The following is a 14,706-nucleotide window of genomic DNA, read 5'->3' as shown; positions in this document are numbered from 1 at the left end:
TTTGAAAGAAAAGCACATTTTTGGTCCATTAAAATAACATCAAATTGATCAGAAATACAGTGTAGGCATTGTTAATGTTGTAAATGACTATTGTAGCTGGAGATGGCAACATTTTTATGGAATATATACATAGGCGTACAGAGGCCCTTTATCAGCAACCATCACTCCTGTGTTCCAATGGCAAGTTGTGTTAGCTAATCCAAGTTTATCATTTTCAAAAGCTAATTGATCATTAGAAAACTCTTTTGCATTTATGTTAGCACAGCTGAAAACTGTTGTGCTAATTAAAGAACCAATAAAACTGGCCTTCTTAGACTAGTTGAGTATCTGGAGCATCAGCATTTGTGGGTTCGATTACAGGCTCAAAATGGCCAGAAACAAAGAACTTTCTTCTGAAACTCGTCAGTCTATTCTTGTTCTGAGAAATGAAGGCTATTCCATGTGAGAAATTGGCAAGAAACTGAAGATCTCATACAATGCTGTGTACTGCTCCCTTCACAGAACAGTGCGAACTGTCTCTAACCAGAATAGAAAGAGAAGGCCAGCATCCCGGAGTCGCCTCTTCATTGTTGACGTTGAGACTGGTGTTTTGCGGGTACAATCAAGTAGTGCTTTCAAACTGCACTGAACTAAAATAATGACGAGCGGGAGCGGAGCAAAACTTTCTAGTGGTCAAAACCAATCATCTTGAGGCTAGTGCTGTGCAGTGATTTGTTCTTTTTGAACTACTCGTTTGACTTGAAAGTCATGATTCATTTCTCAGAGTGACTCGTTAATTTTAGTTGTTCGTTTGACTTGCTGGCCCGCCTGGCTTCAATAAATTCTAAAGCAAGATTAATACCCACTTCTCCATTTGAGCTCTGACCACCAACAGTCTATCAGGTGGTCACAGAAAAATGTATCATGCTGCAGGTAGTACAGAGAAGGAAAATAACTGATAAACGATTGCATGGTGCAAGAATGAATGCAATCAATCCGATAGCATTGAGAAGTTTACCACAATAGTCACATGCTTCATCAATAAGTGCATAGAGCATGTCGTCCCCACAGTGACTATAAGTATCTACCCAAATCAAAAAACATAGATTACAGGCAATATCCGTGCTGGGCTAAAGACCAGACCTACCGCTTACAAGGAACGGGACATGGACACATTCAAGAAAGCCCACTACGATCACCGACGAGATATCAAACATGCTTGCAGACGATAACGAATTACAAAGGGAAACCCAGCCATGAGTTTCCCAGAGATGCTGATATGATCTAAATGCCTTTTATTCTTGCTTTGAGGAATATAACACTGTACCTTGCATGAAACCCCCTGTTTTTCCAGATGACTGTGATCTCGCTCTCCGTGACCAAATCTGAGCAAAATGTTTAAACAGGTTAACAATCACAGAATCCAAGGGGGCATTCTCAAAGCATGCGCAGACCAGCTGGGCAACGGTCTTCACAGACATTATTAATTTACATCCTTTTTCTCCCCAATTTCGTGATATCCAATTGCGATCTTGTCTCATCGCTGCAACTCCCAACGGGCTCGGGAAAGGCGAAGGTGCCAAACTGCGCTTCTTAACACCCACTTAACCCGGAAGCCAGCTGCACCAATGTGTCAGAGGAAACACCATTCAACTGATGACCGAAGTGAGCCTGGAGGCGCCCGGTCCACCACAAGGAGGCGCTAGAGCTCGATGAGCCAAGCAAAGCCCCAAGAGCTCAAAGGTGACCTACCTAAATGACTATCGCCCTGTAGCACTCATATCTGTAATTATGAAGTGCTTTGAAAGGCTGGTCATGACACACATCAACACTATCATCCCAGACACCCTAGGCCCACTCCAATTTGCATACCGCTGTCGTTTATTGACTATCATTAATGTGTCTGCTATTTTATAAAATGATTACATACCACATTCAATTTTTACGCGATTAAATTATTCATATAACAATTAATTAAGTAGTAATCAGGGGAATCACGGGAAAAGTTATTTAACAAGTTACTATCTCCCAACTAAACTCTAAAGATATATATCTTACATCAGTCACAGTCAAATCATGAATTCTTATTTACCTTCAGTTTCATTCTGAATGTCGCAAAACTCTTGGATATCCGCACGAACCCTAGCATAAATGATGAATCAGCGATACACAAATTGGCTTAATTATTTATTTACCAAGTAACTAAATAATCACACAGAATTACATAAACACACAAACAGGATAGCTTACACATGAATTAATACACAATGCAATGAAAAGTCCCTAGTGGACTAAACTGATATGGCAGCTTGTTACACAAAATTACCGATTCAGAAGAGAGGGAAAGGGAGAGAAAGGAATTCCACTAACGTACACACAGCTGATAACTATGCTCAAGGAAATGTGAATACTTTGCACATGAACGGCCGCTCATTCGAAATAATTGTAATGAACATATTTACGTGTGTATGTCTTTGCTGTCTCTCTGTTCAAAACACTCGATCCATCTACGTCAAGTAATTGGACAGAAAGTCTTGGGTTGTGTAAGTCTCTGGTTGTCCACCAGAGAACACCATGTCTTTTGTAGTTGTAGCTTCTTGGTTTCAGGTGTCTGTGAGAACGGATCTTCCATAGGAAATGTTCGTTAGAATGGTTAGAATGGTTCTCGGTCGTGTTTACTAGACTAAAGTACTTAAACAGCTGCAGACTGAATGTTCCTCTATAGTCTTCTTCGAGTTTCAGAGTTTATAACAATTTCGTACCTTCCAGCTCATGCTGTCGGTCACGCTGATCTAATGTAGAGCTAGAACCATTTTACACACCCATAGCAACCCGGTAATGTACTGGTCTCTAGAGATTTAAATTTCCTAACCATTTCAGCGTATGGACTGCGTTCTCACGTTCTCTGGTCTAATGTAAATTTTGTTAGCGAGTTATTCTCTCTAACTCTGCCAAAAGGGGCGTTTCATGACGCCGACATAATGTCTGTGCTCACGTGGGTGTGGTCACTGACTGGTTAAAACTTTTAAATGAAAAACAATTCTCATTTAGAAGGCCAACATCACATTTCATCTTCTCACAAATAGTTTAATATTTAATCATACAAGTTCCACAACATTTAGATGTAAATCTGATAAATGGGAAATATACACATTCAGAGATAGTTATGTTGTTATACTGTCCTTAATGAGATCCCAAAACAACAACTGATATGATAATTGTTCTTTCAGTACCCATGGACCCATTACAGAAATATTGTTTCATTATTCAACCTTTTGATGTTACCGTTTTCTTTCCCCTCCTCCTGCAAAGCCCAAAGGCAGAATTTCTACAAGGTATTTACGGGAGAGAGAGGGCGCTGTAGAGCGGACCGACTGTAACCTGATCCTTCAGATCTTCACAGGAGAGTCGCGACACCGCCCCAACAGATCCACAGATGCAGCAATCTCAATTGCACTTCACACTGCCCTCTCCCACCTGGACAACGGGAGGGAAAATAACTATGTGAGAATGCTGTTCAGACTACAGCTCAGCTTTCAACTAGGGATGCACAATATAATCGGTGAACAGCTAAAAATGACAACATCGGTATCGGCCCAACGTCTAGCTTATTAACACCGATGTGCAAAACCGTTGTCAAAGCTGACTTGCATACCTATATAATGGCGTAATGATGCCGCGTAAAAGTTTGTGCTACACATACTGTAGCATTCCTAACCTAGCCCACAAAGTCTGCTGTGTGGATCGAGCAGTCAACAAGTCGAGCAGTCATTTGAAAGAGTAAGAACATTTCAGCGAGACAACTCAAAGGCGAAATCCATTAACGCCAAGATAATGGAATTCATTGCCCTTGACAATCAATCGTTCTCTGTCGAGGGTGATGTTGGCTTTCGCCGACTGGTCGAGCACCGGTACACATTACCAAGTGTGCTATTTTTAGATGTTGCCCTACCGGAGCTACACAGTAATAGCGTCACTGCTATTAGCTTCACGACATACTATGGAACGCCGTTTGGGTCTTGCTTGTCAAAAAAAATAAATCTGATGCGTTAAATAAGCTCTTAATTTGACACGTCAAATAATACAGTTCTATTATAGAATGTTGTGTGTTCTGAATTTGCACGTGCAAGCCAAGCGCCACCACTACTATCAGTAACACTGTCAAAGCTGTACAGAAATATCTGCAAACAAGCAAACACCGGCCACAAACAATGTGTTGACAATACCGCGTTAGTAATAAAGCATTATTTATTTGACCGCAACGTCTGGGGTAGCTAGCTAGCTTTAGCTTGGTACCTAGCTAGCACCAATACAACCAGCCTGAAAACAAATGACCAGTAGAAACTGAAGTCATTTTCATTATTCTTAGCAATGATTTATGAATCCTTGTGAGTAAGTATTAGCTAGGTAGCCACTTGTTGTTTGCCTAATAAAATTGAACTTCGGTTCATGAAAATAAATAGCTAGCCAGCTACTTTACCCTGTTGTCCAAAGCTAACATTATAAGCAGACAGCTAGCTTCATCTGGCTAGTGAGACTCGACCGGGTTATGTGTTGTGAAGCTAGCCACAATAAGGATTAGGCACAATAGTGGAATTTGCGGTTTGCCTTCAAAATAAAAGTATGTTTTTGAAAGTGACGCAGAAGGTTTCAAATGGTGGAATCGTGCCATATTTAGAATAGATCATGTTAAACAAGGTTGGAATGTGAAGCAATGAAATGGGGCATCAGTCTATTTGGTGACACCCACAGAATACAACTGTGAAGAGTTTACGCAAATATTAGCGTTGTAGCTCTTATCGCGGGACTGTGACTGTGTGAAATCCCCTCCCCAGTCAGCCTTTTGTGTGTATTGACATTCATATTGCACTGGACTGTACAGCTTTACCTAAGGATTGGGGTTCAATGAAATGGGGTATCAGTCTACTCAATAACCAATAATTTTTTTCCCAACGTCCTCCTCAGAGTTATTAGACTCCAAAACATCCACGCAGTATTGTTTTTCCTCTGGAATAGTGTTCAATACACATACAGTGGCAAGAAAAAGTATGTGAACCCTTTGGAATTACCTGGATTTCTGCATAAATTGTGCTTAGTACTCCCTGTTTATTCACGACCGTGCGGTCATGCACGACTCCAACACAATCACCAAGTTTGCTGATGAAACGACGAGTCATCCTACAGGGAAGATGTCAGAGACTTAGCATTGTGGTGCCAGGGACAACAACCTCCCCCACAATGTCAGTAAGGCCAAGGACTTGATTGTGGACTATAGGAGAAAGAAAGGAGAGCACGCCCCTATCCACAATGACAGGGCTGTTGTGGAGCGGGTCAAGAGCTTCCAGTTCCTTGGCATCCACATAAGGACTTAACATGGTCCACACCAGAGGTCGACCGATTAATTGGAATGGCCGATTAACTAGGGCTGATTTAAAGTTTTCATAACAATCGGAAATCGGTATTTGTGGGCACCGATTTGCCGATTTTTTAAATTGTATTTTTTACACCTTTATTTAACTAGGCAAGTCAGTTAAGAACACATTCTTATTTTATTGCCTGTTACACAAATGCAGTAAGCCAAAGTAAGTTGCTAGCTAGCATTAAACTTATCTTATAAAAAACAATCAATCATAATCACTAGTTAACTACACATGGTTGATGATATTACTAGATATTATCTAGCGTGTCCTACATTGCATATAATCTGACTGAGCATACAAGCATCTAAGTATCTGACTGAGTGGTGGTAGGCAGAAGCAGGCGCGTAAACATTCATTCAAACAGCACTTTCGCGCGTTTTGCCACAGCTCTTCGTTGTGCTTCATGCATTGCGCTGTTTATGACTTCAAGCCTATCAACTCCCGAGATGAGGCTGGTGTAACCGAAGTGAAATGGCTGGCTAGTTAGCGCGCGCTAATAGCGTTTCAAACGTCACTCGCTCTGAGCCTTCTAGTAGTTGTTCCCCTTGCTCTGCATGGGTAACGCTGCTTCGAGGGTGGCTGTTGTCGTTGTGTTGCTGGTTCGAGCCCAGGGAGGAGCGAGGAGAGGGACGGAAGCTATACTGTTACACTGGCAATACTAAAGTGCCTATAAAAACATCCAATAGGCAAAGGTTAATGAAATACAAATGGTATAGAGGGAAATAGTCATATAATTCCTATAATAACTACAACCTAAAACTTCTTACCTGGGAATTTTGAAGACTCATCTTAAAAGGAACCACCAGCTTTGATATGTTCTCATGTTCTGAGCAAGGAACTGAAACGTTAGCTTTCTTACTTAGCACATTTACTTTCTTCTACAAAACTTTTTGCATTATTTAAACCAAATTGAACATGTTTCATTATTTACTTGAGGCTAAATTGATCTTATTGATGTATTATATTAAGTTAAAATAAGTGTTCATTCAGTATTGTTGTAATTGTCATTATTACAAATAAAATAAATAAATAAAAAAAAAAAAAAAATATATATATATATATATATATATATATATATATATATATATATATATATATATATATATATATATATATATATATTTAAATTGTCCGATTAATCGGTATCGGCTTTTTTGGTCCTCCAATAATCGGTATCGGTGTTGAAAAATCATCATCCGTCGACCTCTAGTCCACACACACCCAAACAGTCGTGAAGAGGGCACGGCGGCTGAAAAGATTTGTCATGGGCCCTCGGATCCTCAAAAAGTTATACAGCTGCATCATCGAAAGCATATTGACTGGCTGCATCACCGCTTGGTATGGCAAATGCATCCCCCTCGACCTCAAGGCGTCAAAGAAGGTGGTGCTGACAGCCCAGTACATCACTTGGGCCGAGCTCCCTGCCTTCGAGGACTTCTATATCCACACACACACTATACGATACATTTATTAAAACATAAGAACGAGTGCGAGTTTGTCACAACCCGGCTCGTGGGAAGTGACAAAAAGCTTTTATAGGACCAGGGCACAAATAATAATAAATAATTTTGCTCTTTATTTAGCCATCTTACATATAAAACTTTATTTGTTCATCAAAAATTGTGAACAACTCACCACAGGTTAATGAATGAGAAGGGTGTGCTTGAAAGGATGCACATAACTCAATGCAATGTTGGGTTGTATTGGAGAGTCTCAGTCTTAAATCATTTTCCACACACGGTCTGTGCCTGTATTTAGTTTTCATGCTAGTGAGGGCCGAGAATTGACTCTCACATAGGTACGTGGTTGCAAAGGGAATCAGTGTCTCAACAGCGAGATTTGCCAAGGCAAGAAACAGAAATCTGGCAGTGGCTTCTGATTAAATAAAATTGTCAACAGAACCGCTTTTTGCAATTATGATGAGACTCTCTTGTTCAGATATCGGTAAGTGGACTGGAGGCAGGTCACAAACCAGATAACGAATCCAGTTGTTTGTGTCACCCGTTTTGGGAAAGTACCTGCATAATTGAGCACCCATCTCACTCAGGTGCTTCACTATATCACATTTGACATTGTCCGTAAGCTTGAGTTCATTTCCACACAAAAAAAAAATCATACAATGATGAAAAGACCTGTGTGTTGTCCTTGTTAATGCAGACAGAAAAGAGCTCAAACTTCTTCATCATAGCCTCAATTTTGTCCCGCACATTGAATATAGTTGCGGACAGTCCCTGTAATCCTAGATTGAGTTCATTCAGGTGAGAAAAAATATCACCCAGATAGGTCAGTTGTGTGAGAAACTCGTCATCATGCAAACGGTCAGACAAGTGAAAATGATGGTCAGTAAAGAAAACTTTAAGCTTGTCTCTCAATTTAAAAAAGCATGTCAATACTTTGCCCCTTGACAACCAGCACACAGTATGTTGTAAAAGCGTTACATGGTCACTGCCCATATCATTGCATAATGCAGAAAATACACGAGAGTTCAGGGGCCTTGCTTTAACAAAGTTAAACATTTTCACTGTAGTGTCCAAACCGTCTTTCAAGCTGTCAGGTACAGTGCCTTGCGAAAGTATTCGGCCCCCTTGAACTTTGCGACCTTTTGCCACATTTCAGGCTTCAAACATAAAGATATAAAACGGTATTTTTTTTGTGAAGAATCAACAACAAGTGGGACATAATCATGGAGTGGAACGACATTTATTGGATATTTCAAACTTTTTTAACAAATCAAAAACTGAAAAATTGGGCGTGCAAAATTATTCAGCCCCCTTAAGTTAATACTTTGTAGCGCCACCTTTTGCTGCGATTACAGCTGTAAGTCGCTTGGGGTATGTCTCTATCAGTTTTGCACATCGAGAGACTGAATTTTTTTCCCATTCCTCCTTGCAAAACAGCTCGAGCTCAGTGAGGTTGGATGGAGAGCATTTGTGAACAGCAGTTTTCAGTTCTTTCCACAGATTCTCGATTGGATTCAGGTCTGGACTTTGACTTGGCCATTCTAACACCTGGATATGTTTATTTTTGAACCATTCCATTGTAGATTTTGCTTTATGTTTTGGATCATTGTCTTGTTGGGAGACAAATCTCCGTCCCAGTCTCAGGTCTTTTGCAGACTCCATCAGGTTCTTCCAGAATGGTCCTGTATTTGGCTCCATCCATCTTCCCATCAATTTTAACCATCTTCCCTGTCCCTGCTGAAGAAAAGCAGGCCCAAACCATGATGCTGCCACCACCATGTTTGACAGTGGAGATGGTGTGTTCAGGGTGATGAGCTGTGTTGCTTTTACGCCAAACATAACGTCTTGCATTGTTGCCAAAAAGTTCAATTTTGGTTTCATCTGACCAGAGCACCTTCTTCCACATGTTTGGTGTGTCTCCCAGGTGGCTTGTGGCAAACTTTAAACAACACTTTTTATGGATATCTTTAAGAAATGGCTTTCTTCTTGCCACTCTTCCATAAAGGCCAGATTTGTGCAATATACAAATGATTGTTGTCCTATGGACAGAGTCTCCCACCTCAGCTGTAGATCTCTGCAGTTCATCCAGAGTGATCATGGGCCTCTTGGCTGCATCTCTGATCAGTCTTCTCCTTGTATGAGCTGAAAGTTTAGAGGGACGGCCAGGTCTTGGTAGATTTGCAGTGGTCTGATACTCCTTCCATTTCAATATTATCGCTTGCACAGTGCTCCTTGGGATGTTTAAAGCTCGGGAAATCTTTTTGTATCCAAATCCGGCTTTAAACTTCTTCACAACAGTATCTCGGACCTGCCTGGTGTGTTCCTTGTTCTTCATGATGCTCTCTGCGCTTTTAACGGACCTCTGAGACTATCACAGAGCAGGTGCATTTATACGGAGACTTGATTACACACAGGTGGATTGTATTTATCATCATTAGTCATTTAGGTCAACATTGGATCATTCAGAGATCCTCACTGAACTTCTGGAGAGAGTTTGCTGCACTGAAAGTAAAGGGGCTGAATAATTTTGCACGCCCAATTTTTCCGTTTTTGATTTGTTAAAAAAGTTTGAAATATCCAATAAATGTCGTTCCACTTCATGATTGTGTCCCACTTGTTGTTGATTCTTCACAAAAAAATACAGTTTTATATCTTTATGTTTGAAGCCTGAAATGTGGCAAAAGGTCTCAAAGTTCAAGGGGACCGAATACTTTCGCAAGGCACTGTATTCCCTTGGCAGCAAGAGCCTCTCAGTGGATGCTGCAGTGTACCCAAGTGGTGTTGGGAACAACTGCTTGCACGCGCGTTACCACTTCACTGTGTCTCCCTGTCATGGCTTTTGCGCCATCAGTACAGATACCAACACATCTTGACAACCAAAGTCCATTTGATGTCACAAAGCTGTCCAGTACTTTATAAATATCCTCTCATGTTGTCCTGGTTTCCAGTGGTTTGCAGAAAAGGATGTCTTCCTTAATTGACCCCCCATAAATGTAACAGACATATCCAGGAGCTGTGGCAGGCACGCCACGTCTGTTGACTCATCCAGCTGTAACGCAGATAATTCACTGGCTTGTATGCAAAGCAGTAATTGATTTAAAACATCTCTTGCCATGTCACTGATGCGTAGTGAAACAGTGTTGTTTGATGAAGTATTTGTCTGTATAGTTTTGTGGGCCTTTTCCCCCAGCATTGTCCCAGCCATATCCACAGCAGCAAGAAGAATTAAGTCCTCCACAATAGTATGGGACTTGCCTGTCCTAGCCACTCGGTAGCTCACCATATAAGATGCTTCTAGCCCCTTCTTATTAATGGTATCTGTTGCTTTTATACATCCCTTACTACTCAAAAGTAGTCTTTATTCTCGCTCAAAAAACTTGTGGCTTATTTTTCAAATTGTCATGTTTCATTTCTAAATGTCTGCGCAAGAGTGAAGGTTTCCCACGAGAGAGTAACGGTTAATGTGATTGGATGTTAATTATTTGACTAAGCTACCTGTATTTGACATTGTGTTGTTATTTCGCTGAACACTAGATAGTTTAAGTTTTAGCAGTGAAACAAGGCTACTCAGGTGAGAAAAAAACTTCTCGCAAATGTATAGCCCCGTTGGAAAATATAAATGTACAGATTTTTTAAATTATGTAAATCACATTTTTATTTGGCACACCCCCGACGGCATTGCGCTTACTCCAGTTTGGGAATACCTGGTCTAAGGGTTTAAAAATCCTTCTTTAACCGGTCTCCTTCCCTTCATCTACATTGATTGAAGTGGATTTAACATGTGGCATCAATAACGGATCATGGCTTTCACCTAGATTCACCTGGTCAGTCTATGTCATGGAAAGAGCAGGTGTTCTTAATGTTTGTATACTCAGTGTAATTTAGGCTTGCCTAAATAAAGCTGATTCGTTTGCTTTGAACATCGGCACATCCAGCACAAAGCGTTAGGTTTAAAAAATTCTTAGTAGTTGCCAAAGTTCCAGAGCATGCAGTCAGCATGCAGTCAAAGCTACTAGCTAACAGCTTTTGGCAAGTATGGGTAGCTGCAGCCCAATATGGCGACCGGAGTATGGGCGAGTTGGTGTGTCGAAAGGAGTAGGTGTACGGAAAGCAAATCAGCCAATTGGGCAGATTTATTGCCACTCAAGACAATTTTGCGTGTCTGATTGGACTGCACGACGTGTCGATAACCGCCGGCGGAAGCTAACGTGGCCATTTTTTTATATCAATTAGGATAGCAGCCTATATTGATAACTGTCTACTACTCAATGGGGAGGGCATGAATGGCAACACCAGGACACAGTGCCCTTTTCTCCCCCTTGACAAGCACTACTGTCCGGCAACAGCGTGCAAAGTAGCTAACTAGTAACCAATATCAGGGAGACAGTCATAGGAAGCACACACATACAACGCATGCAGCAACAGTACAACCATCAATATTTTTTATAAAAAATAAACAATCATCAGTTTTATAACTGAAAATGTACAGTTATTTGTATAAAACTTAGTGAAATACGACTCAGGTTAATCCTCTGGTTTAAAAACAAGTCCAAACTCTCACAGTAGGATAGCTCAATGTGCTGTAATTGTATGAAAGAAAATAAAAACACCCACCACCAATCAAAACCATCTAACCTATAGCAGAGTGCTTTCGACACACCCACTCTTTTCCACATGCCAACTACTTTCCTTTTGACACACCCACTCCTTTCCACATGCCCACTATTTTCCTTTCGACACACCCACTCCTTTCCACATGCCCACTACTTTCCTTTTGACACACCCAGTCCTTTCCACATGCCCACTACTTTCCTTTTGACACACCCACTCCTTTCCACATGCCCACTACTTTCCTTTTGACACACCCACTCCTTTCCACATGCCCACTACTTTCCTTGACACAACCACTCCTTTCCACATGCCCACTACTTTCCTTTTGACACACCCACTCCTTTCCAAATGCCCACTACTTTCCTTTTGACACACCCAGTCCTTTCCTAATGCCCACTACTTTCCTTTTGACAAAACCACTCCTTTCCTAATGCCCACTACTTTCCTTTTGACACACCCAGTCCTTTCCTAATCCCTACTACTTTCCTTTTGACACAACCACTCCTTTCCTAATGCCCACTACTTTCCTTTTGACACACCCACTCGCCCATACTCTGGTCGCCATATTGGGATGCAGATCCCTTTTGGAGCTAAACTAGCTAGTGCTCTCAAATCGTATCCTGATGTTGACAGCAGTTGGGAGTTGTATCAACAACATGGCTAACTTCGCTAGCTAACATGCATTTAGAGAAAACAAGTTATATTAAGTGGCTGGCTAGTTAGCAACATTTTGTGGTCAATGAGACTGAGATAGCTAACCAGCTGAGCAAATAACCAAATCATTTCAGATTCGAAAAATACTCCAAGAGGCTCTGCATTTCAGGAATCACAGTAGAAAGTACTACCCCATGTGCACTGTTCAATTATTTAACCATTTAAACAATTTATATTTTAAAGAAAACCATTTTTCACTTGAGGTTGCCTGAGGTGTCAGACTCATGGAGAGTTTCTATCCATTGAAGCACTGAGATTTGTTGCCCAAAATTCTGAGGTGGGGCTTAGCGAATAGTCAATTGATGTCAACAATCTAAACTTCCAAGCATGCTCCCAGGTGTTATCCTTTATTCTCTCTATCCTTAATAGTGCTGGAACATGCATAGCTATTCACACTTGTACACACAAACATCCACCCACTCCCTTCTCTTGTGGTCTGTTGAGTCTTGACTAGCACACAGAGAACTGTACTGTACCTGTAGGGGATCCAGTCGGAAGAGTGCTTGGAGCTCATCTCTCTACTACTGACTGCTGATGTCCTCCGAGTGCTGGGCTAAGTGGGGACCTGCGCCAGCAGCCGAGTGAAGCAGAGGCAGCTGAGGGGTCTGGAGACAGCGATCACGGCGACAGAGCCCACACAGCCAGCACATCCTCTGCACAGCCCTCTCAAAGTCCCCTAGCGTCTGTCTGTATGTCCCTGTGTTCCTCAGTCAGTACAGCCTATGGAGCACAGAGCCCAGCGCTGGGGCTGGAGATGACTAACGATCCAGACAGGAAGGCTCCTCACTCATGCACACAAGCAGCACACATAAAACAACCCCCTTCTCTCAGTCTCCTCTCCTTCATGTGCGGGTTCTTTCTGGTTCTGGTTCTCGTGCTCTGTCTGTCTATCTCGCTCACACCCTGCTCTGTTCTCACTCCCGCTCTTAGCGCTCTCTCACTTCTCTCCTCCACCTCTCTATCCCTGGCACTCAATCTCTCACACGATCTCTCTGAGCATCAGTTAGAGCGGAATCGAGCACCAAGCTGCAAGGCGGAGGAAACAGGTACAAGAGATTCTCTTTTGTCTTGCTGCTTTAAAATGTTTCAGCCGTAGTGTTCCCGTTCGGTCTTTCCTCCCGTGTCAACGCACACACACACACCTAGCTGCTAAAGCATGGACTCAGATGTGTTTTCTGAGACATGATTTATTCATTCTCTGAGAGTGGATGTCATTAACATATGACTGTGCAGAGTAATTGTAATAGTCATTTAACATGCTCCGGACAAAGACACACTGTCTGTCTGTGATAATGACTGCCTCAGTCTCTCTCTCTCCCGCTCTCTCTCTCTCTCACACACACACACACGCTGCCCCCCACCCACCGTTAGTGTGTTCTGATGGTTATTACTAAACATGAAATGAATCAAATATATTTCCCTTAAAACTGCTTATTGATGCAATTCCATGTTGGCTTAATCAGAAATCTGAAAATGCAAATCAGATGTGTTTAATAAACATTACATTTCAAAATAAAATATATAAACTATTAATCTGGTACACCAGCCTGCTCTCTCTGTCAAACCTATACTGAGTGTACAAAACATTAAGAACACCTTCCATTTCCATGACATAGACTGATCTGGTGAACATCCAGTTTTATATGGTAACAAAAATGCCCTTCCATATACTGTATTTTCACCACAACATCCCCAGACACAGTGTTTTAACTGTATTTCATCATCGGGATGATGTGCTCTTTCCTGCTCATCTCTATCATGGTCACATTCAGTCACTTTGATTTAGTGTGCATTCAGTGAACCTGGCTATTGATTCTAATATTCAGCACTGCTGACAGACCTTTTGCTGCACCACCCAGCGCACACACAATCTTAGGGATGTGCTACTGTATGCTGAGGCATGGGGGAACATGCATGCACTTTCCCCAACAAGGTCAGAGCAGTGTAGATAAGACTGCTTTTTTGATACAGATACTTTGCACACACATTATGGGATGATATACTGTTATCTGCTTTCTTTTTCACTGCATATTATTCACGATAGCACACAATGCTAGTCAAAATGTCACTGGAGTCATGTGACAGATTAACACGTCAGAGGCAGTATTGAGGGCGCTTCAGCATTCTCTCTCAATTATTTACGGTATGCCTCAACGACAGGCATCACTGATCCGTAGGCTACTGTTCATTGGTACGCTGGTGTATTGGGAAACACAGAACTGAATGGCAATACGCCCAGGCTTCTGTAGAAATATAAAATGGAGGTAAATTACAGTCATGGTAAAACAAATTCTGTGAAATAAGCCAATCCAGAGAAAGCCTGGGCGCTGGGGGAGTTTCAAGTTTTAATGTCACGTGCACAAGTACAGTGAAATGCCTTTCTTGCAAGCTCTAACCGCAACAACGCAGTAATCAACAACAGTGTAACACTAAAAATAACAAGGTAGAACAAAAATAAACAAGATATAAAAAATAAGAACACGATAAAGTAAGCAAGCATACTATACTGTATACAGGGTCAG

At 41.5% G+C, this 14,706-nt stretch overlaps 1 protein-coding gene across 4 annotated transcripts in view; it reads right to left on the bottom strand.

Annotated features, from left to right (window-relative positions):
• The window catches only part of LOC110506682 (tubby protein-like), a 105,910-nt gene that overhangs the window by 47,908 nt on the left and 43,296 nt on the right, over positions 1–14,706 (bottom strand). The window contains exon 1 of one of the 4 annotated variants that reach the window (XM_021586474.2): positions 12,661–13,470. The exons of the other annotated variants lie outside the window; for them this stretch is intronic. Within the exon in view, the coding sequence (XP_021442149.2) occupies positions 12,661–12,698 (38 nt within the window). The 5' untranslated portion in view covers positions 12,699–13,470. Of the gene's footprint in view, positions 1–12,660; positions 13,471–14,706 lie in introns of those variants that run through there. 4 annotated transcript variants of the gene reach the window in all.

Source organism: Oncorhynchus mykiss, chromosome 26, assembly GCF_013265735.2.
Source record: "Oncorhynchus mykiss isolate Arlee chromosome 26, USDA_OmykA_1.1, whole genome shotgun sequence".
In the NCBI taxonomy this organism is placed as follows: Eukaryota; Metazoa; Chordata; class Actinopteri; order Salmoniformes; family Salmonidae; genus Oncorhynchus; species Oncorhynchus mykiss.
This window is presented reverse-complemented; position numbering and strand designations above follow the sequence as displayed.